General features: G+C 43.5%; 3 protein-coding genes and 1 long non-coding RNA gene across 5 annotated transcripts; all 4 read right to left on the reverse strand.

Annotated features, from left to right (window-relative positions):
• Window positions 1-3,407: 3,407 nt before the first annotated feature.
• LOC126995924 (ATP synthase lipid-binding protein, mitochondrial-like) lies at window positions 3,408-7,629 on the reverse strand. The gene is made up of 3 exons (XM_050855825.1): window positions 7,530-7,629; window positions 7,232-7,298; window positions 3,408-4,049 (listed from the first exon to the last, which is right to left on the reverse strand). The coding sequence occupies exons 2-3, from the start codon at window positions 7,274-7,276 to the stop codon at window positions 3,744-3,746; spliced, it is 351 nt and encodes a 116-aa protein (XP_050711782.1). The 5' UTR covers window positions 7,277-7,298; window positions 7,530-7,629; the 3' UTR covers window positions 3,408-3,743.
• On the reverse strand, window positions 5,848-7,225 carry LOC126995925 (uncharacterized). Its single transcript, XR_007750833.1, has 2 exons — window positions 6,021-7,225; window positions 5,848-5,927 (listed from the first exon to the last, which is right to left on the reverse strand). It is a non-coding gene; the product is annotated as an uncharacterized LOC126995925 (long non-coding RNA).
• A 1,916-nt stretch (window positions 7,630-9,545) lies between the features above and the next one.
• LOC126996316 (uncharacterized) lies at window positions 9,546-12,907 on the reverse strand. 2 transcript variants are annotated; one of them, XM_050856689.1, is made up of 3 exons: window positions 12,279-12,907; window positions 10,973-11,112; window positions 9,546-10,270 (listed from the first exon to the last, which is right to left on the reverse strand). In XM_050856689.1, exons 1-3 carry the CDS (start codon window positions 12,424-12,426, stop codon window positions 10,112-10,114), a joined length of 447 nt encoding a protein of 148 aa, XP_050712646.1. In that variant the 5' UTR covers window positions 12,427-12,907; the 3' UTR covers window positions 9,546-10,111. The 2 variants fall into 2 exon arrangements, with proteins under 2 accessions (XP_050712646.1, XP_050712647.1); XM_050856690.1 differs by having other exon boundaries at window positions 12,268-12,707.
• Window positions 12,908-16,250: 3,343 nt separating this feature from the next.
• Window positions 16,251-26,175, reverse strand: LOC126995929 (uncharacterized). The gene is made up of 6 exons (XM_050855826.1): window positions 26,111-26,175; window positions 23,201-24,525; window positions 20,447-20,910; window positions 19,517-19,595; window positions 18,161-19,099; window positions 16,251-17,716 (listed from the first exon to the last, which is right to left on the reverse strand). The coding sequence occupies exons 2-6, from the start codon at window positions 23,207-23,209 to the stop codon at window positions 16,892-16,894; spliced, it is 2,316 nt and encodes a 771-aa protein (XP_050711783.1). The 5' UTR covers window positions 23,210-24,525; window positions 26,111-26,175; the 3' UTR covers window positions 16,251-16,891.
• Between the last annotated feature and the right edge of the window lie 657 nt (window positions 26,176-26,832).

Genomic DNA, 26,832 nt, shown 5'->3' on the forward strand with positions numbered 1-26,832 from the left:
TGGTTGTCTTTTTTTTTATCTCAATATCATACTTATAAAATATCACACATGAATTATTACTGTCAGAGAAACTTCTCCCTAAAGTTCTAAAACTTAGACACAAGCATTTTCCAGTGTCACACATTTGAAAGTAAGCCGCACTAAGGATATGTATGGTATCAGAGTTTTAATTGGTCTTTTTTTTTTTTTTTCTCATCACAAACGTGTACAACACCACGTATGAATCATTACTATCAACAGCTACTTCTTTCAAAGAGACCTTCAAAATGAGGCACAAGTATTCCCCAAGGTTACATATCTGATCATAGCCCATAGTATGCATACCTTCAGAGATTACCTAAGTAAGAAAAAAAAATAGTAATCCGATCAAAGGAAGGGCTTGGTCTTGGTCTTGGGTTGGGAGAATGGAAGGAAGGACACATTATCGGCGCGGGGTTTGAAACTGTCACTGTCACCGCTGCGGATAGACGTCCTCCAGTGCAGCTCCAGTGTTGTCAATGGATGGGCGGGCCACAAGAACGAACGTTAAGCTGGAGATAATTCACATCAAGGCCCAGAGGTGTCCAGTCCATCAGGGTGCTAGGAAATACTGGCGTGAAGATGACGGCCAGTGGCCAGGGACGTGGTAAACAATGGATGAGGACACCGGCACGCCTCCTGACTTCAAGGTGGGAGCCTGTGGTGGCTTTTTGTGGAATTGTATTCAACTTAAGATCTGCGTGCCATTGTCAGCCTCTTAGTTCTTGACATGATGGCTATAGGTTTCTGAATTGATGGGAGTCAGGCTACATTTTAAAGTCAGGCCCATAATTTTGGCTGATTTTTTTGGGGTGGACTAGAGGGCATGACCGATTCATGGGTTGGGGGGGCGGTTGGCGAGTGAAGTAAGCATGCACAGGTGGGGTAATTTTTTGGAAAAATGAGCACGTTTAGGGGCATTTTGAGGGCAGTATATATATATATATATATATATATATATATATATATATATATATATATATATATATATATATATATATATATATATATATATATATATATAAAACATGGAGGCCCCCACCCCAGAAATTACGACCCTGGAGCTGGTTACTTTATTTTGTTAAACCTTGCTCAAAGTAGATATTCCCTCGGCAGCAACTCAGGGATTACTGAACTCCCGCCACTGACAAGCATACTGGAAGGTGATATGTTAATAATTAAACTGATACGTTACTATTTTGGAGGCGATAGTTTACCATCCCCAGCTGTGACAGGATACTATTTTGACATTAATAGGTTACTATGCATTAGGTTAAGGTGGAGTTAAGTTCCATCATGAATACAGTTGATGAATTAAGTGGCACTAGGTTACCATATCACTCATGATATCAGTGGCAGTAGGTTACCATTCATTAAGTTCCATTAAAAGCAGAACTGCAGCCTGTCTCATTAATTAAATAACCTTAGCCCATTATGCATGTTTTCATAGGTTAGACATATTTATGGATGGGAAGTTGGTAATTAGCCCACTCTCTGGAGTTACCATGTGTAGGGTATCTGCCTAATGTAGTCTCCTTTTATCCTTGTATGTTATTTTTCATGGAAGAGGTTAGGGTAGTTACTGCTCGGTGATATTGCCTTTCCTAGAATCCAACGTATTACTTTACTTCTCTAGCTTTACTGTCACATGACTCATACAGTGCCCAGAACTGAAAGGAAATGCTATTTAGTAATATTCATGGATGAGCAGCACCCTTTCAAATATGCGTGTTATGCACCTGTACAGGTGCCTGCACATTATTCATCCAGATCCAGATTATGAGGATGCATCTGCATGTGTCAAAATTACTGGAGAAGCAAGTGAACATTTTGAGATAAAAGTGGGCTTAAGGCAGGGGTGTGTCATGTCACCATGGTTGTTCAATATTTATATAGATGGTATTTTTAGAGAAATGAAGGGCAAAGTTGGGGAAGTTGGAGTAAGAATGTTCGATGAGGGAAGAAAGTGGGTACTGAATTCGATACTGTTTGCTGATGACACAGTGCTCATTGCAGAAAATGAAAGTGACTTACAAAATTTGGTCAGTGATGTTGATAGTGTCTGTAAAAGGAGAAAGCTGAAAGTAAATGTCAACAAAAGTAGTGATGGTTTGTGAGCAAAATAGAAGTGCAGTTGTAGATTTTGTATGCCCATATAGAGTGGAAATTGAATGTGAAAAAGAATGCAAAATAATTTTGAATGGTGAAGAAATGGAGGAGGTCAATGAGTTTAAGTACCTTGGATCAGTTATGTGTAAGCATGGTGGTACAGAGGGAGAAATAAGAGAAAGGGCATTGCAAGGAAGGGTGGTAGGGTCTTTGGGAGGAATCATGAATGGCAGAAGTGTGAGCATGGAGGTAAAGAGGGATTTGAGAAATACAATAATAGTACCAACCCTCACATATGCAAGTGAAACGTGGGCCTGGAATGAAAGTCAGAGGTCTAGAGTGCAGGCAGTGGAAATGAGTTACTTGAGGAGTGCTTGTGGTGTGAGTAGAATGGATGGAATGAGTAATGAAAATGTGTATGAGCATTTTGGAATGTGTCACAGGGGTGAAGGGAAGAAGTGAAGCGACAGACTTTAAAGTGGTTTGGCCATATGGAGCGAATGGAGGAGAGTAAGATGACCATAAGGGTATGTGAGTGAGATAGAGGGAGGGAATGAGGAAAACCTCCAGTGAAATGGAAGGATAGGGTGCAAGAGTATGTTAGGGATGGGGGGGGGGGAGATCTTTGAAAAACTTTGAGCAGGCAAGGAGGGAGTGTCTGGATAGAGAAAGTTGGAAACTCTTCTGCCATGGCCATACCCTGACGGGAACTCCTAGGAGCAGGCGTTGATGAGATGATGATGAGCAGCACCATGTTTTTCTATCAGTGTCCACACAGTATCAGCTAGGCTAGGCATGGAGTTGTAACCAGTCAAGGTAACCAGTTTAGAGGGGGATAGATTACTAATTTAGCAGTAGGAGTTTAGACTTATGACAGCTGGTTACTTTACATTATTCACTACTTGATTTATTATGCTTAGGTTGTTTTAGTGTTCAGGTTTGAGTACTTGTTTAGTGAGGTTTTGTTGGTGTGTATGGTCTGTTGGCAGGTTATGAGGCTCAAATGTGAAATAAAAAAAGTCATCAGATTAATTGATCTTGGCAATTGATCAGTGAAAGTTGTCATGACAAAGTTCCAACACAGGATCTATGCTCCAGTCCTGGACGACATTGATTCTTCTTGGGTGAGCCGGCTCTTTGCATGTTTTTCATAAGTCCTCTGCTTGCCAGCAGTGGCAGTTTACATAAGTTGGCTGAGCACTGGGCCAGATCCCCATTAACAAATTCCCACCTGCATCTCCCCAAAATCTTACAATTAGAAATGCATATGAAACATTCAAGAAAATTTAACATTTATTTATAAACTTTTCTATACACTGGAATTGTTGTTAGGGATTTTCTCTCGCATTCCGCCAACAGGAGTGTTTTGGCATTGCCTGACTCGATACATAATGTACCAACAAAATGGGAAAAAGCTTAGTTTACTCCTTATATACATTCAAGCTTCCCGGTCTCCTGGGAAGTGTCCTGCCACCCCAAGGAGTTGCCGCCACACCCTTACATAAATATGATGTTTGTCTCAGCCCAGAGGGTGAGGGGCAGCCCTCCAGGGGGCAGGGCAGCTGCCCGATGGAGGGGGCAGCAGCCACCATCACCCCGGCACGCAAGTCACACATTTAGAAGGCGAACAGCAGCAGGAAGGCCATCATGAGACAGAACAGACCCATGGCCTCGGACAGGGCGAATCCCAGGATAGCATAGGAGAAGAGCTGCTGCTTGAGGGAGGGGTTACGGGCATACCCGATGATCAGGGAGCCGAAGACAGAGCCAATACCAGCACCAGAGCCGGCCACACCCACGGTGGCAGCGCCGGCACCGATGAACTTGGCGGCAGAGTCAATGTCCCTGGAAGCAGCAGAGGTCTGGAGGGCGCGGCTGATGGGCGCCGCAGCGATGGGGCGGACCACAGCTTGGCTCCTCACCTGCAGGAGTAAATTAGAGCCGTTAATGGTTGACAGCAAGGGCTGGGCCATTCTTAAAGGCCCATCCACACGATCAAGCAGTGCCCTCGAGCACAGGCGAGTGGTCTGCCCGTTGACGGGCTTACCGCTTGTGCCCACTGAAAAACTCGTTTGTGCTACTAGGTTTTCAGCGGGCACAAGCGGTAAGCCTGTCAACGGGCAGACCGCTCGCCTGTGCTTGAGGGCACTGCTTGATCGTGTGGACGGGCCTTTAGTCTCTGTTGGGCCAATGTCCTCAACCTATTCTCAAACTTGAAATGGCTGAGATGCTGAGCTTGCCTGAATACTGATGCATAGGTGACTAATTTGAGCATCGAATGGGCCAATTTTGGGAAGCACAACTGGTGCAAAGTTATCTGGGCATTTTATTTTTTCAAATGCTCTAAATGCATTATGCAAAAATATTTGCTACACATACCATTAAAACACTTATCTCCCCAGTTTCCCATTAGTTATGGAACAAAGTACAATTATTACTTCATTGAGCTCCACTCACTAAACTGACAACAAGAATACACTAGTGATTCCTAACTTGAGATGAAGGGAATCTTAGTAGTGATTCTGACTTTTTTATTGTCTAGTCTAAGTGGTGATTCTAAAATTGACGAGGTGAAAACTGTGATTTTGAACTTTGTGAAGGAACTCCTACAGTATGGTGAAACCAGATTGGTGAGATTGTGTTTTTGTTGGCTCCAGCGGGTCATTTCCTCCCCACCACTCTGCCACCAGTCCCAACATTATCATTTCCTCCCTATGTTAGCTATAAATACCATAGGAGACTGAGAAATAGGTGTTGGGACTGTGTGGCAGAGCAGCAGGTAGGACAGGACCTGCAGGAGTGGATGCAAAAATGATCTTGTCAATCTGGTTTCACTAAAGTGGTTAACATTTTGGGAAAGGATATCTTAAAGTAGTGATTCTGAACTTGATAGGGTGAAGGAAATCTTGCAGTACTGTAATAGTGTTTCTGAATTTGTTGGGGAATAGGAAATTCTGAACTTGTCGGTGAATGAGAAATCTTGCAGTAGTGTTTCTGAACTTGTTGGGGTGAAGGAAATCTTGCAGTAGTGTTTCTGAACTTGTTAGGTGAACGAAATCTTAAAGTAGTTTCAGAACTTGTTGGGGAACAAGAAATCTTGCAGTAGTATTTCTGAACTTGTTGGGGTGAAGGAAGTCTCACAGTAGTGTTTCTGAACTTGTTGGGGAATAAGAAATCTTGCAGTAGCATTTCTGAACTTGTTGGGGAATAAAAAAATCTTGCAGAAGTGTTTCTGAACTTGTTGGCGTGAAGGAAACCTTACAGCAGTGTTTCTGAACTTGTTGAGGAATAGGAAATTATGCAGTAGTATTTCAGAACTTGTTGGGGAATAAGAAATCTTGCAGTAGTGTTTTTGAACTTGTTGGGGTGACAAAAATCTTGCAGTAGTGTTTCTGAATTTAGAGGGTGGAGGAAACAGTGATTCTGAACTTGGTGGGAAGATAATCTTAGTTGTGTTTCTGAACTTGATAGGGTGAAGGAAATCTTGCAGTACTAGTGTTTCTGAACTTGTTGGGAATAGGAAATCTTGCAGTAGCATTTCTCAACTTGTTGGAGAATAAGAAATCTTGCAGTAGTGTTTTTGAACTTGTTGGGGTGACAAAAATCTTACAGTAGTGTTTCTGAACTTGGGGTGATGAAAATCTTGCAGTAGTGTTTCTGAACTTGTTGGGGTGAAGGAAATCTTACAGTAGGGTGGAAGAAACCTTATTGATTTTTAACATTTTGGGTGAAGGAAATCTTGCAGTAGTGTTTCTGAACTTGTTGGGGTGAAGGAAATCTTACAGTAGGGTGGAAGAAACCTTATTGATTTTTAACATTTTGGGTGAAGGAAATCTTGCAGTAGGGTTTCTGAACTTGTTGGCGTGAAGGAAATACAGTAGGGTGGAAGAAACCTTATTGATTTTTAACATTTTGGGTGAAGGAAATCTTGCAGTAGTGTTTCTGAACTTATTAGGGAAAATGAAATCTTGCAGTAGTGTTGCTGAATATATGGAGAAGAGATTCTACATGATGATTGTATTGAGGTACAGGAAAATTAATTATTATTAAACCCAGTAACTTTAACCCCTTGACCGCAGATTTCCAAGCAACAGGAATGGAGCAAAAAGTGTCTGCTACAATTCAATGACGACAAATGTAAAGTCCTGCACCTTGGAAGGGGATATCCAGCATATCAACACCACATGGGAAACACTCCACTATACACCACAGAGGCAGAGAAAGACCTGGGACTATGTTACCAGCCTACCAGTGAAGGCAAAATCTGTGCCAATCGCAGCAGACTGGTTAAGCACCCTCTACCCTGGGAAATCTTTGTTGCCCCTGGTCTCTGAGTTTGAAGGAAAAGGTAATTTTATGCACCCATAAATTAGTAATTGAAACCCCAAAATAGACCATGGCAAAAAAGTTATGGCAGAAAGTCAAGAAACTTGATCATAGTAGAAAAAAAAAGGTGTAGTAAACCAGTATAAATGTGATAAGTGAATAATCATGATACTGGACAACTAACAGATGAATACATGGGTGATAATTTCTCTAGCATAACCATGGAAAGCAAGGCATCCAAGAACAGCCACTTCAACTCCATCCCAAAAGAAAGCCATACATCCAAGCAGCCTAGCCATGAGCAAGTAAAAAGAGCTAAATAAGAAACCATAACCGGGTGATGAAACAAGTTAGTCTTATCACAATGAACACAAACCGGCTTCAAGACTATGACCTCAAGTACAAGATAAGACAAAGCTAAGGTAATGTTAACCCAAGCCATATTAACACCACATGGCAGTTGGTCAATATATTAAGCCTAAACATAAGGGGATAACTTAAAATGATACAAATGACCAAGTTACATAATGACCTCCCGGCTTCCACAGCAGACAACCATCAAACCAAGGAGAAATTCGCCGGAAAACACCACTAACGCCATCCCCATTAAAACAAAACCCAGAAAAAACACCAAAAAGAGAAAAGGCTAAAGCTGTACCCCGGAGATCAGCTGACTGCCCCCCGAGAGCCCAGTACCCAACCCTCACAGCCTCCCAGAAGTACCCGGTTTTCAGGACTAACAGGCCATGAATCACAACCAAATAGCCACCATACTCACGGCAACAGTCCTGGCAATGGGAAGGGCGAGCCTGGCAGCGTACATGTTGGCGGTGTGGTGGTGAGGCCTGGAAAATATACATGAGCCGGTTACCTTCCCCAAGGGCCGCCATTTTAGGCCCCTTCAGCCGGTAGCCGGGTCGATAAATTTTAGATATCTTACAATTTCTCACTTATTACACTGGTTACAAGGAACATCTAGGTGTGCTATTGTACCTGGGTTGTTGGATTGTTAGTGGGAATGGTTAAGGACTGGGAACGGGTAAGGGAAACGGGGAAAATTGGGGAAATGTACAGACCTGCGAGATGGACAAGTGAACCGGGTGGAGTGCACGAGAGGAGTGAGGCCGAGAAACACGGCAACAGCGCTCTCTCAGACTCTCCCTCCCTCCTCCCCCTTTCTCTCCCTTCCCTCCCTCTCTCCTCCTCCCTATCAACCTCCCTCCCTCCCTCACCCGGCTTTTCCTCTCTCCCTTTCTCTCCCTTCCCTCCCTCTCCCCCTACATCTCCTCCCTATCGGCCTCCCTTCCCTCCTCCTCTCCCTCCCATCCACCATTCCTCCTCCATTTCTTCATCTCTCCCCCATCCCTTCCTCTCCGAAGCCTCCCTACCTCCCCACTCTCCTTCTCTCCCTCTGCCCTGTATCTCCCCCTGCCAACCCATTCCTCTTCCCTTCCCCTCCACCTACACGACTCCATTTCTCTATCCCTCCCCCTCCCTTACTCATCCATTCCTCCCACATCCTCTTCCCTCCCTTCCCCTTCCCATCTCCCTCCCCTTCTCCCCCTTCCTCCCCCTTCACCCTTGCCGCCACTCTCCTCCATCACCTCTCCTCTTACGCATGCGCATTTGAACTTTAAATTCCACCAAAAACACTAACAATAGATCACAGGGGGTAATTTTCGATACAGAAGCACTGATTTATATTTGCTAGTTCGTTTTTTCTTTAGTTTGTCTTGGAGGATGTGGTGGTATGGCTTTGAAGGGTCTCTCGGCTTTCTCTCGGCACCACGTTGTAATCCTCCTGCTTATGGGAGTCTGTTGAGGTGGATAGGAGTTACGGCAAGCGAGAGAACTCACCACGTCTGTGAATACCAAACCCAAGGTGGGCCGTAAGTGGAACAGTCGTAAGTTGATTTATGGGGTTGTAAGTGTGCGTATAGCCTGCGTATATGGCTGGTTGTATACCTTGTTACCTCACCTACGTCTGGGTATGCCTATATGCGTGTGAATGTGTGTGTTTAGGGAGATATATGGGTAGATATGTTAAGGCAGCCCTAAGGGACTAACGTAAGCCTTCTGAACGGGTATTTTTGCGTTTTATGTTTCGTCTTTAATACAATGAACACACGGCGTCATAGATCACCATGTTTGGGTAGTGAATCAGATTGGCTACCATTGATTTATAACCCGCCTAAACACTCGCTCTCAATGCCCATAGAGCGTTTTAAGGGGTGTTGGCAAGCCCTCAAGACCACCTTTAACCCCGAGTACAGCGGGACGAAAGCTCAAATCTAAAGGCGTGCATTGCCATGTTATGCGTATGCCAGGTTGCCTATACCAGTTTTCAAATTATGATAACACTCTAATGCAGATAAGCCAACTTTCATATTCGTTTCTATCGTCATTTGTGGTTTATTTACCAGTTGTTCCATTTCTTGTGTTTTTGTTGAGTCCTGGCTTGTCAGAACACTCTTGACGCCTCTTGTCTACTGAAGAAAACGTAACCTTTTAGTAATATCTATGGCATTTTAAAATCAGGCCATGTGGAGTATTCATTAAGCTTGTTGAGGATTGAATACATGGACCTACTAGATGGTGAAGGAATGCCTGAATGGATGGCTGTCTCGAGATATAGAGCAGGATTTCATTTACTTAACACACAAATGCATGGTTGTTTTTACTGTTCTATAATTTATATAAGAGGAGCGTATCAAGACACCTCTCCACCTGAAATTGACCTCTCCTGGCATCTCGTCCTTTTTTTCTTTTGACCGAACAACGCATAGCGGGCTTTTTGTTGATGTTTGTGTTTTTCTTTCGCCCTTGTAAAAAACACATACACTCCTGGAGGCAGAGACACGTATCATTATTGAGATGCAGAGGCTGAAAACGCGTCGTACATGTGTTTGTATTATGAAGGAGTGAATTAAAGGATGAAGGAACCGAGCGAGGCATATCAACAGTCAATTGTATATAAGGGGAGTGACTATAAGGAGTTCGGATGAAGGAACCGAGCTAGGCATCTCAACAGGTATTTGTATATAAGGGGAGTGAGTATAAGGAGTTCGGATGAAGGAACCGAGCGAGGCATCTCAACAGTCATTTATTCACCGCTGCCCAACAAGCCCTGCGTCTCGCTCCACACAACAGTTATTGGTCACATTGGTTTATTAATGCTCAGCCTACACAACGCCACATCAGCCTGAAGCCCCGGCAGTGTGTAGTTGGTTAACACTGCCAAACTAACGGGAATTAATCGTAAAACATCCGCTGAAAACATCTGACAGCGCATATAAACGGAATGTAAGATGAGAATAGGACAGGAAGTTAAGTTATATCTAATTAATTCACTCACTTGTGCAGTAAACTTTATCCCTACTTATTGAGAGGAAATGTATATCAGCATGTATTCAATGGGATTTATAATTATGTATCTCTGTGAATGCACGTGTTAGAATGGAACTAAGACAGAATTTTCCATCTAGTCTCATAATCGATTCTCATTTAAGCGTTGATATATTAGAATACAAATCATTTAAAAGAGTGAGAGAAGTCCGGCATCCTCTTCCCTTCCTACTTCTGACAATAAAAAAAAGGATCAAAACGGCATTAGACGAGGAAGGGAAAAGACGAACTCGTGCACTAGCGGCCGGGGTGTCTAGCGTCTGCCTGCGTTCCTCATGTTGCTGAGCGTCTGTGAGCCCAGGAGGGTGTTGAGGAGCTCTGAGTTACGCTTGTGTGCGGCGGTGGGGCGGGGCGCGCGGGGCTCGGACAGGGCGACCATCAGCACGGGCACGACCCTCATGCCGCCCTCTTCCTGTGTGGGGAGGGAAAGAAGAACATTGGGTGTTAGCACGTGAGGGTGACTGTGGTAAAGCTCGTATCCTCATGAATGAAGAAAAGGAAACACTGATACGTATTTTTAACTCATGTGTATGTTGTAACGACTAAACTAGCAATGGGGATGAAAATTACGGTTATTATCCTTTATTCCATCCGGGAGAGGTATATTCTAAGATGGTAATGGTTATGTGGGGGGCATACGCTATAGCTGTGCGTGGTGACTGTGCTTAAAAAAATCGTATCCTCATGAGTAAGGCGGGGTTCCCACTCCTGGTTCCCACTATTCCGTTCTCACGGATCCGTCGACCGTCAGTGACGTCATCAACGGAGTCCGGGCCCCGCGCGGAGCCCGTCCAGAGATAACTCAAGTAACTTTTGGATCCGGGGTAGGGGTGGTGAATAATGGTGATGCCAGTCCAGTGATGTTAAACATTCTACATATCACGAAAATATAAAATAGAAGTACTAAGCTACAAAATAACATATGCAAGAAGTCGTTGTGGTTAATGCTGTCCATATGTTTGTCAACAAATGATGAGCGATGGACTGACGGAGTGGATCATCCGTGCCGAGCGGCTGCTGTTTCGCTGACGTCATTTTGACGTCATTAACGTCGACGGATCCGTCAAAATGGAATAGTGGGAAGCCCGCCTAAAGGGACATGGAATTCACTCACGGGGTCTGGTAGGTGAGCCACTCGTCCACTTACGGCTCCACTCGGGCCATCACTCGTCCAGGCGGGGTGGGCGGCGACGCTGGTGTTGGCGAGTGCCGCGGCCACCACCACCACCACCAGGCGTAAGGCGAAGTTCATGGCTAGCCAGGAGGAAAAGTGATACAAAAAATTATATACAAAAGAGACCAGAGACCAACACCACCATGTATAAGATCACGTTCATGACTTAACTAAGAAGAAAAGTGACATTCAGAGACGAGTCAGGAGAAATATGGGAGGGAAAGTGATACAAAAGAAAGAGAAAATCAGTTAAAAAAAGAGGGCAGAAACCAACACTACCAGCACCACTACGTCTGCGATTGAGTACACGGCTGTTGATTAAAGAAAGAAAAACTGATAATGATTCTGAGGACCCAGCGAAATGTTAAGACCGAAAGATATTTAAATGCGACAAACAGGAGACTGAATGAAATAATCTTTGTAGAGGAGAAAAAAATGATCATTAAGAGGAGTCGGAGAACAATTAAAACGGAAACATATAAAAATAACGAGAAAGTGGAGATAAGTCTTTATAGAGGAAAAAAAAAGATCAGTCAGTGACAAGTGAAAATAAAATGTGAGACTCGAGAAGAGAGAAAAAAAGGATTAAAAGAAAAAAAATAAGGTCAGTGCAGGAGACAAAGGGAATATTCAGAGACGAGTAAAAAATATATAGCAAAAGCAAAAAAATATAGAGAAGGAAAAAATGAAATCAAATGAAATAAAAAAAATGTTTATGCAAGGGGAGAAAAAAGATCGGATCACTCTCAGACGAGTAAAGAACAAATCAATAAACGAAAGAAAAAAGTATAGAGAGCAGAAAAAAAGGAGATAAAATGGAAAGGAGGAAAATAAAACCTATTCTTCTATTAGATATACAGATATACGAGAAGATACACAGAAAACAAGTAAGATAAGTTAAGGCTGAAAGAGAGACGTAGATAAGAGAAACACGATGAAGAAAATACGTTATGAAAAAAATCTTACTAAACTCCCATGGCACCATACAAATATACAGATAAACGGGAAGATATACAGAAAGATTATGGCAAATAAGGCTGAAAGAAAGACACGTAGAGAAGAGAAACACAAGGAAAAGATACGTTAAGAAGAATAACCTCACTTAGTACTGTAAAGAAGAAAAAGATACAGGGAAGACATACAGAAAGACAAGTAAGACAAAGCTGAAAGAAAGACACGTAGATAAGAGAAACACGTGGAAAAGATACATTATAAAGAATAGCCTCACAGATTACCTTTCAAATACCTGCGTGAAGGAAGATAAATTTGTGTGTCTGTGCGTGTGGCGAGATGCGTGAAGTCCTGCCTGTTGTGTCCACTCCAAGGGCACCCAAACGTCTGATCATGCCAGTTTGCTCCACCTCCTTATATACCCACAGTGACCTGCCCTCCATCCGCCAATAAAAAAGGTCTGTTGGGATGCTCTTTACACATCAGAGTGCCGGAATATTCCACGCATCCCCTCTGCCTGAGACTCCAGACCCCGATCTTCTGAAATTCAATGGTCCTCCTGAGCGGTATCAAAAGAGGCGCTCCCTTTGTGGCCTGGCGAGGGCGTGGCCGGAGGGCTGGACGGCAGGAGGCAGGTGGCGCTGAGGCGGGGTAAGACTGCGGCAAGACGAGCTTTGGAAAGAGAAAGATGGAAAAGGATAAAAAGATGAAAAAAATGGACATATGTAAGAGGGATGCTGGGCAAGATTGAGGGAAGACGAGCGTTGTAAAGAGAAAGACGGAAATAAGGATAGATAAGAAGAAAAAAACAACTTATGTAAGATAAAAGGGAGCGAAAGAGAATAGATGATGCAAATGGAAGGGCTGAAAGAGAAGTGTGAAAAGAATACATCAGATACAGGCCAAAAGAAGAACTAGACATATGTAACAAGTAAGAAAAAGGAAATGAAAGATAATGCAGATGATAGAACAGTTAGAGAAGAAAATGTATAAAAAAGAATAAATCAAATACAGGCCATGTCAAAATCAAAGAACAAGGGGAAAGGGACGAGTGCTATGGTATAAAAAAATAGAAAAAAAAATCGTGTACATGTGTGAGATACTAATGCATTTACCTTACGCTCAGCTGCTCGCCATTTTTATTTTTACGCCGATGAATGAAGGGACCCATAGGAAGAGTCGGTAGCCTAGGAACAGTGGAACCAAAGAGATGCATTATTGTAGCTGAACTTTCCCTCAAAATGCATGAACTATACTTTTTTGGCTTTTACGGTTTTCTTTTGCATCATCTCTATCTTAGCAGCTTTTACATATTTTTATTTTACTTCTACATCATACATTTTTTAATTTTTTCTTCCACTGGGGGTGAATAGACATATAGTTACCCCGTTGGTATGAGAGAAGTCGACTCCACCACAGCATTACGAAATTGTCGTCCTCAGAATGTATTTGGCGATTTCAGACATCAACCCACACCCACGCCGATAACGACATTCATCTATGGTTAAAATCATAAAATCGTTAATTACTGATGTTATTTGCAATTGTTTTGGGTCAGAACCTGGAAAAAAAAATGTTATGAGTACGATAATCGGTAACGCTGCTCGAGGCGGTCTAAAACGTAAACAAACCACTAAGAGTTGAGAACCACGTGGCTGGAAAAGGAGGCACACGTAACCTTTTTCTCGTTATTTTGTTCCTCAGCCGTGGATGGACTCTCTTATAGGGTCAGTTCCTCAAAAGGTTAAGTTGAGGAAAGGTTATGGATGCATGTTCAGTCCTTTAGCTGCAATTCCTATATGTGTAATTCAGAAATTCTATATATTTACCTTGGATTCACATTCTTAAACATTTCGCGGCCTACACTCACTCACATTTGATAAGGCTTTGGTATAGGCTGTGTTAGTATGCTCATGTTGGTTAGTTAGTGTTAGTATTTCCATGTTAGTGTTAGTATTTCCCTGTTAGTTAGTGTTAGTATTTCCCTGTTTGTTAGTGTTAGTATTTCCTTGTTTGTTAGTTAGTGTTAGTATTTCCATGTTGGTTAGTGTTAGTATTTCCATGTTAGTTAGTTAGTGAGTTAGTATTTCAATGTTGGTTAGTTAGTGTTACTATCTCCATGTTAGTTAATTGGTGTTAATAGCTTTATCTCCGTGTTAGTTAGTTAGTGTTAGTATTTCCATGTCAGTCAGTTAGTGTTAGTATTTCCATGGGTATTGTTATAAGCCCAGTGATAGTTTGACAAGGCTCATGAGAAACAGACCGATCTCCTTTATGGCCTTGGGAAATAGTAATAAGGGTCGTATTACAAGACATTTCGCCTCTCAAAAACACATATTTGACAAGGCTTTCGTAAGAGTTGTGGGCATTTCCAGGAGTAGTTTTATGACCCTGGTGGTAGTTTGACCCTTCTTCTGTATCGTGAACCTCAAGAAACACTCATTAGAACCCGACTGACCCACTCTTTGGCCTTTAGAAATAGATGATGTGAGAAGCGAAAGTGTCTTGTAATTCCGACCTTTAAGTGTTGTTGTGGGAGCCAAGAGCGTCTGAGAGTACGGGCCGTGTTGTTTAGGAAGATAATTGAGTTTCCTTTTCTTTTCCCTATTCCATCCCTCCTCCCATTACCTCTTGCTTCCATCCTTTATTGTTTTCAAGGCAATTACTCAGCTGACAGGTTCATGATATACTGTGATGGGGTACTGCATGGTTTCTGTATATTCTTGAATTTGACGAACCAGTGTGATCTTGTTAAACGATTCTCTCTCTCTCTCTCTCTCTCTCTCTCTCTCTCTCTCTCTCAGCAGTATAATTAACCGAAATATCAAGTCATCCATGCTTCATTATCGACCTTTTTATTATCATTAGTATGTATTATGATGAGATTATTTTTATTTTTTATTGAACAATAGTGATAACGATGGAGTGAATCTTGTTAACAGGATATCTTTCAGTGACTGCAGATTTCTCATTTGGATACTCATGCAGAATATTAACTTTTAGAGATTGTTGAATATATATTATTTTGGTATACAGTAAAAGGATGCAGATCAAGAAGGATTGTAAAGATTTAAAGGAGAAAAATAAATTCCTGTTACTTGCCTTCGCTATGTAGAAAGCAAATCATTAAAAAAAGCCATTGGTTATGTTTATGCGTGTTACAGATGAGTGGAGGCAGCGTGACCCACACCACTGACCTTACCAGCTATTGCAGCCAGAGGTCACGCGTGGATACTCTGACCTGGTAACCTTGGCTGACAGGTACGTGTGTGTGTGGAGCGGGGCAGGATCGTAAAGTATGCAAACAGAATAGCAGTGGACAGCTTTTATGAAATTATGGCCACACTGCATACCGTTTGCTCCGCTTTTATTGCGAAAAAATGCTTTCATTCAGTTTGATGACCATAAATAATTCGTGATGATAATTCGATGAACTCGTGGCATCCCTTTATCCCGGGGCGAGGACATTTCTGGCTTTAAATAAATTTGTAATGATAATCAACGTAATCTGTTTAGTTTCAAAACGAGTTAGTAATTGTTTCCACTGAGTGTGGCTTTTGGCTGCGATTCACACCTCAGTGAAAGGAAATGATTGAAATTAACACCACCATGATAGCCTACGTAACAGCTGAATTAAATAAATACCGTCTGGGTAGCCTAGTTGTGACTGAAATAAATCTAGACAGCCTTTTTTTTTTTTTTTTTACAACAAAGGAGACAGCTCAAGGGCACAAAAAAAGAAACAATAATAAAAAAGGCCCGCTGCTCGCTGCTCCCAAGAAAAGAATCAAAAGAGGTGGCCGAAAGAAACGTCAATTTCGGGAGGAGAGGTGTCCTGATACCCTCCTCTTGAAAGAGTTCAAGTCGTAGGCAGGAGGAAATACAGATGAAGGAAGATTGTTCCAGAGTTTACCAGCGTGAGGGATGAAAGAGTGAAGATGCTGGTTAACTCTTACATAAGGGGTTTGGACAGTATAGGGATGAGCATGAGTAGAAAGTCGTGTTCAACGGGGCCGCGGGAGGGGGGAGAGGCATGAAGTTAGCAAGTTCAGAAGAGCAGTCAGCATGGAAATATCGATAGAAGATAGAAAGAGAGGTAGAAGACTATCAGTAGGAGGAGGAGAGCTGATGAGACGAAGAGCCTTAGACTCCACTGTCCAGAAGAGCTGTGTGAGTGGAGCCCCCCCCACACGTGAGATGCATACTCCATACGAGGGCGGGGTCTAGCATAATAATTCGATAGGAAGAAATGAATACCGTCTGGATAGCTTAGTCACGTCTGGGGGTTACACTTATATATTCTATTTTATTAAATTATGTAGTTACAGCACATTGCGTCTTCATCCACAGCGTCAGTACAATAACTAAAATGTTCTAGATCATTCCTAAAGTTTTGTAATGACTCATTCCATGAAATTAATGGTTGACAGTGTAGCCGAGCTATCCTCGCCGGCATGGTGAATAATATAATACCAACACTTATAATATCCATTTGTCATGACTCTAACGGCTACTGTTGTAGCTTAAGATTAGAAATAGCGCATAAGTTTTGTCCGTGAATCCCAAGTGCTGCGGGGCATAGTTTCCACTTTGGGTTGTCTCGTGTGTTATGGTTGTCGCGGGGAACACACATCACGCCACGGCATTGTGCTAGCCTACTGAGTCTGGGGCGGCGGCACTGCCTTTAATTCACAACGGCTTTACTATAACTGTTTTGAGGCTGCGGGTCTGAGTGTAGTTCCTTAGCTGTCTATTTTCATGTAAGGTAAAGATGAGGGCATACCACATATGAAAAACAAATGTTCGTTTTCATATTCACTAAATACTAAAAAAGAACACGCGTATCTCTGAAGACATCTCTGTTGCTGCAGCGTTACGTGTTTCTGTCCCTCTGGGCGTGTTGGTGCCTCAGCGATGCAGGGGGCCGTGTGGAGGCCTACGTATTGTGGCCACGGGCACCATCCCTGCATAGTCCCCCTGCCAGGGCCACTCTGTCAACACGGGTTTGTGCTCGTCCATGTGGGGGCCTCCCGGGGCCACGCCTAGCCCCGTGGGCTGCTCCCTGCGAGGTGGAAACAGAGGAGGCCTGTTGCTCCCATGAGGCCCGTCCCGGTGGCTCACAAAGGGTGGGGGCGGCGGCCGGTGTTTGTGTTTGCCCGGGATGGGACCGCCGCGGGTCTTATGGGGCCTGTCCTTGGTCAGCGGGATCTCCGAGTATCTGCTCACGCTGAGGGGCGGCTCGGAGAGGGCGTGAGGGGCGGGGGTGGCCGCAGCGGCGGGGTAATGATATGGCGGACGTGGTATGTGTGGTAGACGGTGTTTGGGCCGCGGCGTCGCCTGCCCCGGGAGTCTGTGGTTCTTGAGGAGCGTCTGAAGTAGTCTGTCGTCCGGCACAACATTCTCAGCGTCCTCAGCGGAGCCTTGGTCGTTGGCACCCCCCACCGAGGGGAACACGTCGTGAGATGAGGGCGGATTCCGTGCCGCCTGTGGCCCTGGTTGCCGCTTGTTGCTCCAGTCAGAAGGCCAGTCAGGGTGCCAGCCGTGGTCCCCGTTGCCGAGCCAGTCCGCGTCCCCAAAAGACCCCCAAGGGTCTTCTCTGTCTTCGTTATGAGTGGCTGTGAGTGACGGATAATTGTTGGTGGCGGTTTTAGTGGTAGTGGCGATGGTGGTGGTGGTTGCAGGGGTAGGTGATGAAGAAGGAGGCTGCCAGGAGTCCGGTGGAGTCGCCCAAACCTGGAAAAAAATAAAAAGAAAACTATTATCCACAGGTCGTAGTGGCAGTGGCGGTGTTGATGGTAGTGGTTAATGAAGAAGGAGTAAAATAAGGCGGCCAGAAATCTGAAGTCATCGCTCTAACCTAAACAAACAAACAAACAAACCCAAAACCAAACAAAGAGGAAGGTTATAACGTCGTACACGATATATCCATTTACGTAATACTATAAAAACACCTGGCGGAGAGAGAGAGAGAGAGAGAGAGAGAGAGAGAGAGAGAGAGAGAGAGAGAGAGAGAGAGAGAGAGAGAGAGAGAGAGAGCATATGAGAGAGCATACAAAGAAAAACAGACCCCCCCCCAAAAAAAAGCAAAACGCAGTACAAAAAAGCCAGACCATCCCCATATCCAAACAGACACTACTGAAGGAGGACTCGTAGGATAGGAGTACATAGGACTCTTACCTCGTAGCCGAAGGAGGAGGAGGAGGAGGTCGTGGAGGAGACATCGGAGTCCTTATCCTTACGGTCGAAAAGATGGGGAGGAGCCGTGTTAAAATAGGGCGGCCCGGCGAGGTTATGGAGGTTGAGGGGGTCGAGGGTGAGGGTGGGGGGCCTGTGGGGGTGTGGCGTGGGCGTGGGCTTGGGCTTTTCCTTAGGGCGTGGGCGTGGACGAGGGCGTGGGTCGGGAGGAATAGTAGGTGGAGGGCGTGTACGGTAGGGTGGTCGAGGGCTAGATGGATAGGATGGTGGTTGAGGTTCTGGTTGATAGAAGGATGGTTCATGATCTGGTTGGTAGAAAGATGGTTCATGATCTGGTTGGTAGAAAGATAGTTCATGTTCTGGTTGGTAGAAAGATGGTTCATGATCTGGTTGGTAGAAAGGTGGTTCATGTACTGGTGGATAGAGGGGTGGTTGATATTCTGGTTGGTAGGGTGATTGAGGGCGTGGTAGATGGGAAGATGGTCGACGTTTTGGTGGATGGGAAGGAAGTCGAGGGTTTGGTTGTCGATATTTGGGTGGATGAGAAGCTGGTCGATGTGTTACTGGATGAGGAAGTGGTCGAGGCTTTGGTTGTCGAGATTTTGGTGGATGAGAAGATGGTCGAAATTTAGTTGGATGAGAGAGTGGTCGAGATTTAGTTGGATGAAAAGATGGTCGAGATTTCGTTGGATGAGGAACTGGTCGATGCTTTGGTGGATGAGGAGCTGGTCGATGCTTTGGTGGATGAGGAGTTGGTAGAGGCTTTGGTAGTCGATGTTTCGGCGGATGAGCAGGAGGTCGAGGCTTTGGAATACATAGAGGAGGGTAGCGAGACTGGCTGGAGGCGTGGTGGGATCGTAGTGCTGGCGTGGGAGGGCGTGGGTGCTGGCGTGGGGACTGGGCGGCCTGATGATACCTTACCTGTAAAAAAGGGGAAAAAGGTGTTACAGTCTAGCATCCAAGTTAATTATTTGCAACAGATTCCAGACTTCTTAACACGCGGAACTCCTGAAAGCCAGGCAGATTAGAACTTTTGTTTTTGAAGCCTTGTTAAATATGTGAGCTTGTTGAAAAATATAGCCCAAGGGGTGTAGAAAGGTGTGCAGGTGAATGCGATCTTATTAAAAAATGCATATGACAGGTGAAGGTATTGAGGTAGGTAATTATTTCTTCTAAGTGACATTACGTAGGTGTGTAGAAAGGTGTGTAGCAGGTGTACGTCATCTAATTAAAGAGTGCATAAGACAGGTAAAGGTATGGAAGTAGGTGATTATTCCTTCAAGGTGACATTCGGCAGGCGTGTACTACTCAAGGTGCTTAGTAAGGTGTACTACTCACCTGACCTGGATCCCTAGTGCCTCCAGGCCAGCCCCGCCCCTCGGCCCTCTGGTGATGGCCGCGGGAGGGAACTTGTGGTCTGCGGGTTGCAAAAGAGAGCTCATTAGGCGTTTGACTCCTATGCTCTGGTCCTGTTTTGTCTCTGTGCTTCTATTTCTGTCTCTTTCTGTTTGTTTCAGTCCTATTCTTGTTTTGTTTTGATTTGTGTTTCTTGCTTTTTGTGTGTTTCAGGCCTCTGTTTTTTGTTTTGTCTATTTTTATATGTTTTTTTTTCTTTTTTCTGCGCGTTTCATCTTCTATTCTTTATTCTTGTTTTGTCTCTACTTCTATTTCTGTTTTTTTTTGGGGGGGGGGTTCATCTCTTAGTCTGTTTTTTTTTTGTCTATTTCTATTTTTTTGTGCATTTCATCTATTCTTTATTCTTGTTTTGTCTCTACTTCTATTTCTGTTTTTTTTTTTTGGGTGGGGGGGTCATCTTTTAGTCTCTGTTCTTGTTTTGTCTGTTTCTACTTTTGTTTTTCTGTGTTTCTTTTGATTCCTCTTTTATATTCTCTCTCTCTCTCTCTCTCTCTCTCTCTCTCTCTCTCTCTCTCACTAATTAATTCCTGTTCCTTCCTAGCTCATCAACACCATATGGTCTTTGTTGTTTAGGTCGGGAATGCTATTAAAACAGTAACTCTCTCTCTCTCTCTAATAAGGCTCTGTTTCTACATTCTTTTTAGTCCATTGGTATTATATTAAGTTGTATGGAGCTTGGATATTATTAAGACTCATTCATTCATTCATTCATTCATTCATTTATTCATTCACTCACTCTTTCTTTCTTTCTTTCTTTTGTTCTTTCTTTCTTCCTCTCTTTCTCTCTATGTATATATTTATTTATCTATATATCTATCTATCTCTATCTATCTATCTATCTATCTGTCTCACCTGGTGTAAGGATATCCCAGGAGCGTGAAGGATTCCTCAGCTGTCATGGATTGAACAGCCTCATGGGGAAGAGATCCTACTGGCCCATCCCTCATGACCTCCCCTAAGAACCCTCCCTCCGCAGGACTCAGGGGGACGCTCTTCCTTCTCTGTATCCCGTCAAGGGCGTGGGTGTAGAGGGCGTGAGGGAGGGGAGGATCCTGACACAGAGGTAGATCGGTGACTGGTATGATAAGAGGTCGTACAAATGGTCCTGGTTTTGGCCGAGGTCTTGTCCTGAAGAATCCCCCAATAAAAGCTTCGGGTTGCGGGAGCGTCTCAGTGCCGTTGGTTAATTGGTTGATTTCCTGGGGTTGTGGTTGCGGTCGGGGCTGGTCTTCTGTGGTGTCTAGGGTGTCTAAGGTGGCTGGAGAGGCTGGGGACACGAGGAACAAGGCCACGACGACCCCCAGGACACGGAATACCTGCCGGAAGGGATATGGACAGTTAGTGTGTTAGACAGGTATAGGAAAGGAAGTCAGGTATGTAGGTAGGTATGTAGGTAGGTAGGTAGGATGGTTGATTGGGAGGAAGAGAGGTGTGTGTGTGTGTGTGTGTGTGTGTGTGTGTGTGTCAACAGGATGAAATAACACCTTGATGTAAAATGCAACAAAAATATGACTTCAGATTCTGTTGTCATAATTTAATAGTATAATGCGTTGATGGTTGAGTAAGTGGATGAGTGAGCGAACGGATGACTGAGTGAGAGAATGAATGGTGGATGCATGGGTGAAGTGAGAAGGTGGATGAGTTAGCATATCCTATCAAAGCGTGAATATGAGGGGTTGATGGTTGAGTAAGTGGGTAAGTGAATGAGTGGGTGAGTGACTGAATGAATGAGAAAATGAATAGTGGATGAACAAATGGAGTGAGAAGGTGGGTGAGTTAGCATATCCTACCAAAACGAGACATTATGTAGAATAGGCGGCTGACTTGAGCATACAACACAGGATGAGTAATTGAGTGTGTGAATGAGTGAAGAAAAGATGAACAGTTACATCACGTGAACAAAAACAAACTTGACTCTTCATCATCATAACATTCACCGTAAAGAGAATATAAAAGAACCAAAAAAGAAACTCGAACAAACGGTAACCCATGAAAATAAGAGAACTGTTACGATATAATTCACTGTAAAAAAAAAAAAAAGAACAAAGAGCGAACTAGAAACGGTAACACGCGAAAATAACAAATAAGAAACCCAAAGCAAAAAAATAAATAAAAATAAAATAAAGAACAAAGGACGAAGGAAGGACAAACGGTAACACACGAAGATAATAAGAAGGCCGCTACTACATTACCCACTCTAAAGGAAAAAAAAATGTATAAAAGAACCCAACAACGAATAAGAAACGGTAACCCATGAGAATAACAATAAAATAGCTGCCAAGACCGCCCATCTTCCCTAGCCATTACCTGCCTACTCGTTATCATACACCTGTCCACCTGGCTGCTTCCGTTTACCTGAACCCGTGAGAAAGAAAAAAAAATAATGGTTGGAATAGCCGGAAGGAAGGATGGGAGGCCGGGAGGAAGGAAGGATGGGAGAGAGGAGGAGAGTTAGGAAGGAAGGAAGGGAGAGAGGGGGAGTGGGAGGAGGAAGGGAGGTAAAGAGAGACAGAAAAAAAAGGAGCGAGGAGTCATAAGTGAGGGAGGGAGGAAGGGAGAGAGATAGAAAAAAAAAAGGAGTGAGGAGTTGTGTTAAGAATGAAAGAAAGAATAATTTGAAAGAAGAGAGGGAGGGATTGAGGGAAAGGGAGATAGAAAAAGAAGTGAGGAGTCGTCGAGAAAGAAGGGAGAGAAAAATATGATAAACGTTGAGTGAAAACGAGAGATAGAGGGAGAATAGTGAAATAAAGGAAGAGAAGGAGGGAGAGAAAGGATAGACAGTAATGGAGAAAGATGAAGATAAGAAAGAAAAGGAGAAAATAACATCAATAAAATAGGAATGAAATGTGGAAAAGGAAAAGGAAACGAAAATGGGAAGAGACAAATAAAAATGAAGATTAGTAGAAAACAATAAAGAACAAGAGAAAATTACACATAAAATACAGAAAAGAAGAGAAGAAACGGTGAAGGCGGAGACAGACAAACAAACAAAACAAAAAAACTAGGGTGAATGTGTTTAGGAAGGAAGACACGGCTGGGAGGCAGAGAGAGAGGGAGAGGGAGGGAAGGGAGAGAGAAGGGAGGAAGGAGGGAGGTAGAGATTAAGAGGATAGGTAAATCTCCCTCCGTAACCCGTTAAGCAACACAGGTGAATAGCGGAACATAGGGAGGGAAGGGAGAGAAGGGAAGGGAGGGAGGGAGGGAGGGAGAGAGGCGTCAGCTGGTCAGTATATATGTTCATGTAATAATTTTTCGTTCCCGTGTCACTGATAATATTATTTCTCCACATCTATTATTTTTATTCTTTATACATTGTTTTAAAATTTTGTTCATCAGTCAAGTTTTTTTTTTTGATACATGGAAAACAAATAGTATATAGTATTGCATCATGGGTGTGGTTGTAGTTGTAGTAGTAGTAGTAGTAGTAGTAGTGGTGGTGGTGGTAGTAGGAAAAGATGAAAAATAACTATCTAAATAACACACACACTCTCTCTCTCTCTCTCTCTCTCTCTCTCTCTCTCTCTCTCTCTCTCTCTCTCTCTCTCTCTCTCTCTCTCTCTCTCTCTCTCTCTCTCACACCCCTCTCCTTCCCCCCCCTTCACGTACCTTCATCATCTCGTCAGGTGAGGGCCGGCACAGGTACACACATACACCTGCTGATGAACCTCCTCTCTGTCCTCATCATAGCCAGGTAACCCACGTGCGCACCTGTCCTCTCGGCACCTTTAATATTACCGACTTTCTGACTCCACGGGCCAAGGAATTAATGTTGTATAGGAAGGTTAGGGGGAGAGGTGAGGATGGAGGGAGGGGGTGGTACAGAAGGAAGAGGAAGGGTAGGATGAATGGAAGAAAGAAAGTAGGAAGTGGGAAAGGAGACGATAAGAGGTAGAAGGAGGGTAGGAAGATAAGGGAACCTTTCTTTATGCTATAATAAGGTTATGATGGAGGTAAGGACGGAGGTGAGGGAAGGAGGGAGGAATACAGGAAGAGAAGGATGAATGAAAGAAAGTAAAGAAAATTGGAAGTAGGAAAGCAGCGAATGGAAGTAGAAGGATGGTAAGGGAAACAAAATAACCTTTTCTTTATGCTCTAGTAAGGTTGCGTTGGTGATGAGGACTGAGAGAAGGGGAAAGAAGGGAAGGACGAATGAAAGAAAGAATGAAAGTAGGAAGTGGGAAACCAGGCAATGGGAGGTAGGAGGGCAGGGAGATAGGGGAAACAGGGTAGCCTTTTCCTTATGCTCTAGTAAGGTTGAGTTGGAGATGAGGCCTGAGAGAAGGGGGAAAAAAGAAGGAAAGGACGAATGAAAGAAAGAAAGTAGGAAGTAGGAAACCAGGCAGTGGGAGGTAGAAGGAGGGCAGGGAGATAGGAGACCCTTTCTTTTATGCTCTAGTAAGGTTGAGTTGGAAGTAAGGACGGAGGAAAGGGGCAGAAAGGAAGGATATAAAGGACGGATGAAAGGGGAAGAAAGGAAGGATAAAAGAAAGTAAAAGAAGTAGGAAGCAGGGGATGGGAGGTAGAAAGAGGCTAGTGAGATAGAGACCCTTTCCTTTATGCTCTAGTAAGGTTGGGTAAGCCTGAAGTCCACGCTCCTGAATAATTTATATAGGGAAGTTGCGTTTTTCATCAGCCTCTTAGCTGTGTATTGGCATTGCGTAGGTTCCTTTTCACGCTTTAATAGGGTTGAATGAGCCGTGAGTTCACTTTGATGTATAATAAAGTACGCACGTAAAGTCACTGTTGAGTTTTTAGTTATTAGTAGATTTTCAGGTTTCCATGCGAACGTTAGATATCCACAAGGCCTCAAACTCTTATATCTGGGTCTGTGTAGTTTAATTTTTCACTCTTGTATTTCTTTATGGTTCTGTTCACATCCCTTTACGTCTACGGTGATTTGGTCTTTGTTCTGTTTGCTTCCACGGTATTTCCTGTTGATATGTTAGATTTTTAGTTATTCCCTTTTTTTCACAACAAAGGAAGAAGCTCAAGGGCATCAAAAAGAAAGTGTAGATAAAACCCCCCGCTAATCACTTCTCCTATAAAAGACGAAGTAAAGAGCAGCCAAAAGAGAGGTCAGTTTCGGGCGGAGAGGTCACAGATTTCCATGCGTACATTTTGACATTCACGAGGCACCAATCTCCTTTATCTGGTCATGTTTGCACTTTAGTTTTGCACTGTTTCCATTCCTTATAGTTCTTCTCTTGTTGATATTTTAATTATTCAGAGTTTATAGGTGCTCATGCGTCCTTTTTGACATACACGAGGCTCCAATCTCCTTTATCTGGTCATGTTTGCACTTTAGTTTTGCACAGTTTCAATTCCTTATAGTTCTTTACTCCTCTGCATCGTTTGTTGATACTTTAATTGTTCAGAGTTTATAGGTGCCCATGAGTCCTTTTTGACATCCACGAGGCTCCAATCTCTTATATATGGGATTGTGTGTTCTATTTTTTCGCAGTTTCATATCCTTATAGTTCTGTACTCATCCTTTTATTTTTTATGTCCACGCGGTGATTCAGTTTTTCTGCTCTGTTGGTCTCCTCGGCATCTCATTAATAACACTGTATGAGTCTGTAAACACTTCAGGTCAGTCTGGCTTCAATATTTAGGGCAGTGCGTACTCATTCTCCTCTTTCGGCACCTCACACACACCGCTGTTCTTCCCTCCGTAAAGCTGTGTAGTCCTTAGGCCCTTTACGAGAGGAACGTGCACTGGGGATAGGCCTACTTTTAGCACATAACCAGCCTACATATTATTATTTTTTTTACAACAAAGGAGACAGCTCAAGGGCACAAAAACAAGGAAACAATAATATAAAAAAAGCCCGCTACTCGCTGCTCCTAAAAAGAATCCAAGGAGGCTGCCGAAAGAGGGGTCAATTTCTACAGGCCTGTGCATAGCTTAGACATTTGAGAGAAGCCAGTGACCACTTCAGATTGACTTGTTGACATTTAAAGCAGGCCTACCCTTAACACAACTGGGCTACTACCAACACGAGAGGCTTAGTTTAAAAAAAATGATATATGCTTACATTGAACACACATTAGGCCTACGTACTTATAACACTAAGTCTTAACTGGCCTACTTGTAACACTGAATAGACTTACATTTAACACTTACGATGCTTACTTTTAACACTTAATAGGCCTACTTTCAGTACTTAACAGGCCTACTTGTAACACTTTTTAGTCCTACATATAATACTTATTAGGCCTAAATTGAACACTAAGAGGCTTACTTTTAACACGCAATAGGCTTACGTACTTTTTAAATTTCAAGAGGCCTACTTTGAACACTTTGGCCTACTCTCGACACTTTTTAGACCTACTTTTAACACCTTTTAGGCCCACTTTTAACACTTAAGAGGCACGTCACTCCCACCCTTAGAATTGAACACTTAGGCTACTGTCGACACTTTTTAGGCCTACTTTTAACACCTTTTAGGCCCACTTTTAACACTTAAGGGGCACTTCACTCCCACCCTTAGAATAGAGCAAGAGCGTGACCCAGACCGAGAACAAGGTAGAGTTCGGGGTCCGTTCGGGGGGTGGAGGGGAAGGTGTGTGGTCGGCATGGGTGGAAAGGGTGGACTGAGGCGGATTCTTGTTGCACTCTTCCCTTCCGCCTACCTCCCTCCTCTTCCTCCTCCTTCCAGAGTCCCCTCCCTCCTCCTCTCTAACCTCTCCTTCCCTTCTTCCTCCCCATCCCTCCCTCTTCATACCTTCCCTCCTATTCCTCCCTCCTTTCCAGAGTCCCCTCCCTCCTCCTCTCTAACCTCTCCTTCCCTTCTTCCTCCCCATCCCTCCCTCTTCATACCTTCCCTCCTCTTCCTCCTCTTCCTCCCTCCTTTCCAGAGTCCCCTCCCTCCTCCTCTCTAACCTCTCCTTCCCTTCTTCCTCCCCATCCCTCCCTCTTCATATCTTTTTTTTTGTCTTCGTTTTCCTGTTTTTTTGTCTATTTTTTTTGTCAAGATTTTTTTTCCTTATTTTCCTTCATTCTCTTCCTATATTTTTTTTGTCAAGATTTTTTTTCCTTATTTTCCTTCATTCTCTTCAACTCTTCCGCCTACCTTCCTCCTCTTCCTCCCTTTCCTCCCCCCCTTCGTCTTTTCCCTCCCTATTCCTCCCCATATCATTTTTTTTCCTTCGTTTTCCTCAGTTTTTTGTCTATATTTTTTTGTCATGATTTTTTTTCCTTATTTTCCTTCATTCTCTTCAACTCTTTCACCTACCTT

This window comes from Eriocheir sinensis, chromosome 9 (assembly GCF_024679095.1).
Source record: "Eriocheir sinensis breed Jianghai 21 chromosome 9, ASM2467909v1, whole genome shotgun sequence".
In the NCBI taxonomy this organism is placed as follows: domain Eukaryota; kingdom Metazoa; phylum Arthropoda; class Malacostraca; order Decapoda; family Varunidae; genus Eriocheir; species Eriocheir sinensis.

Excerpts from the sequence above, each read along its gene's own strand:
- LOC126995924 (XM_050855825.1), bottom strand. The coding sequence starts at position 7,276 with ATGTACGCTGCCAGGCTCGCCCTTCCCATTGCCAGGACTGTTGCC. Across the intron at positions 4,050-7,231 it reads CCATTGCCAGGACTGTTGCC|GTGAGGAGCCAAGCTGTGGT; the intron begins GTGAGTATGGTG and ends TTACTCCTGCAG.
- LOC126995929 (XM_050855826.1), bottom strand. Across the intron at positions 19,596-20,446 it reads CTGGGATATCCTTACACCAG|ACCACAAGTTCCCTCCCGCG; the intron begins GTGAGACAGATA and ends TGCAACCCGCAG. Across the intron at positions 19,100-19,516 it reads GCACTAGGGATCCAGGTCAG|GTAAGGTATCATCAGGCCGC; the intron begins GTGAGTAGTACA and ends CCTTTTTTACAG.
- LOC126996316 (XM_050856689.1), bottom strand. The coding sequence starts at position 12,426 with ATGGAGGGCAGGTCACTGTGGGTATATAAGGAGGTGGAGCAAACTGGC. Across the intron at positions 11,113-12,278 it reads ATTTATCTTCCTTCACGCAG|CCATGAACTTCGCCTTACGC; the intron begins GTATTTGAAAGG and ends CCTCCTGGCTAG. Across the intron at positions 10,271-10,972 it reads TGGCTCACCTACCAGACCCC|GAAGAGGGCGGCATGAGGGT; the intron begins GTGAGTGAATTC and ends CTCCCCACACAG.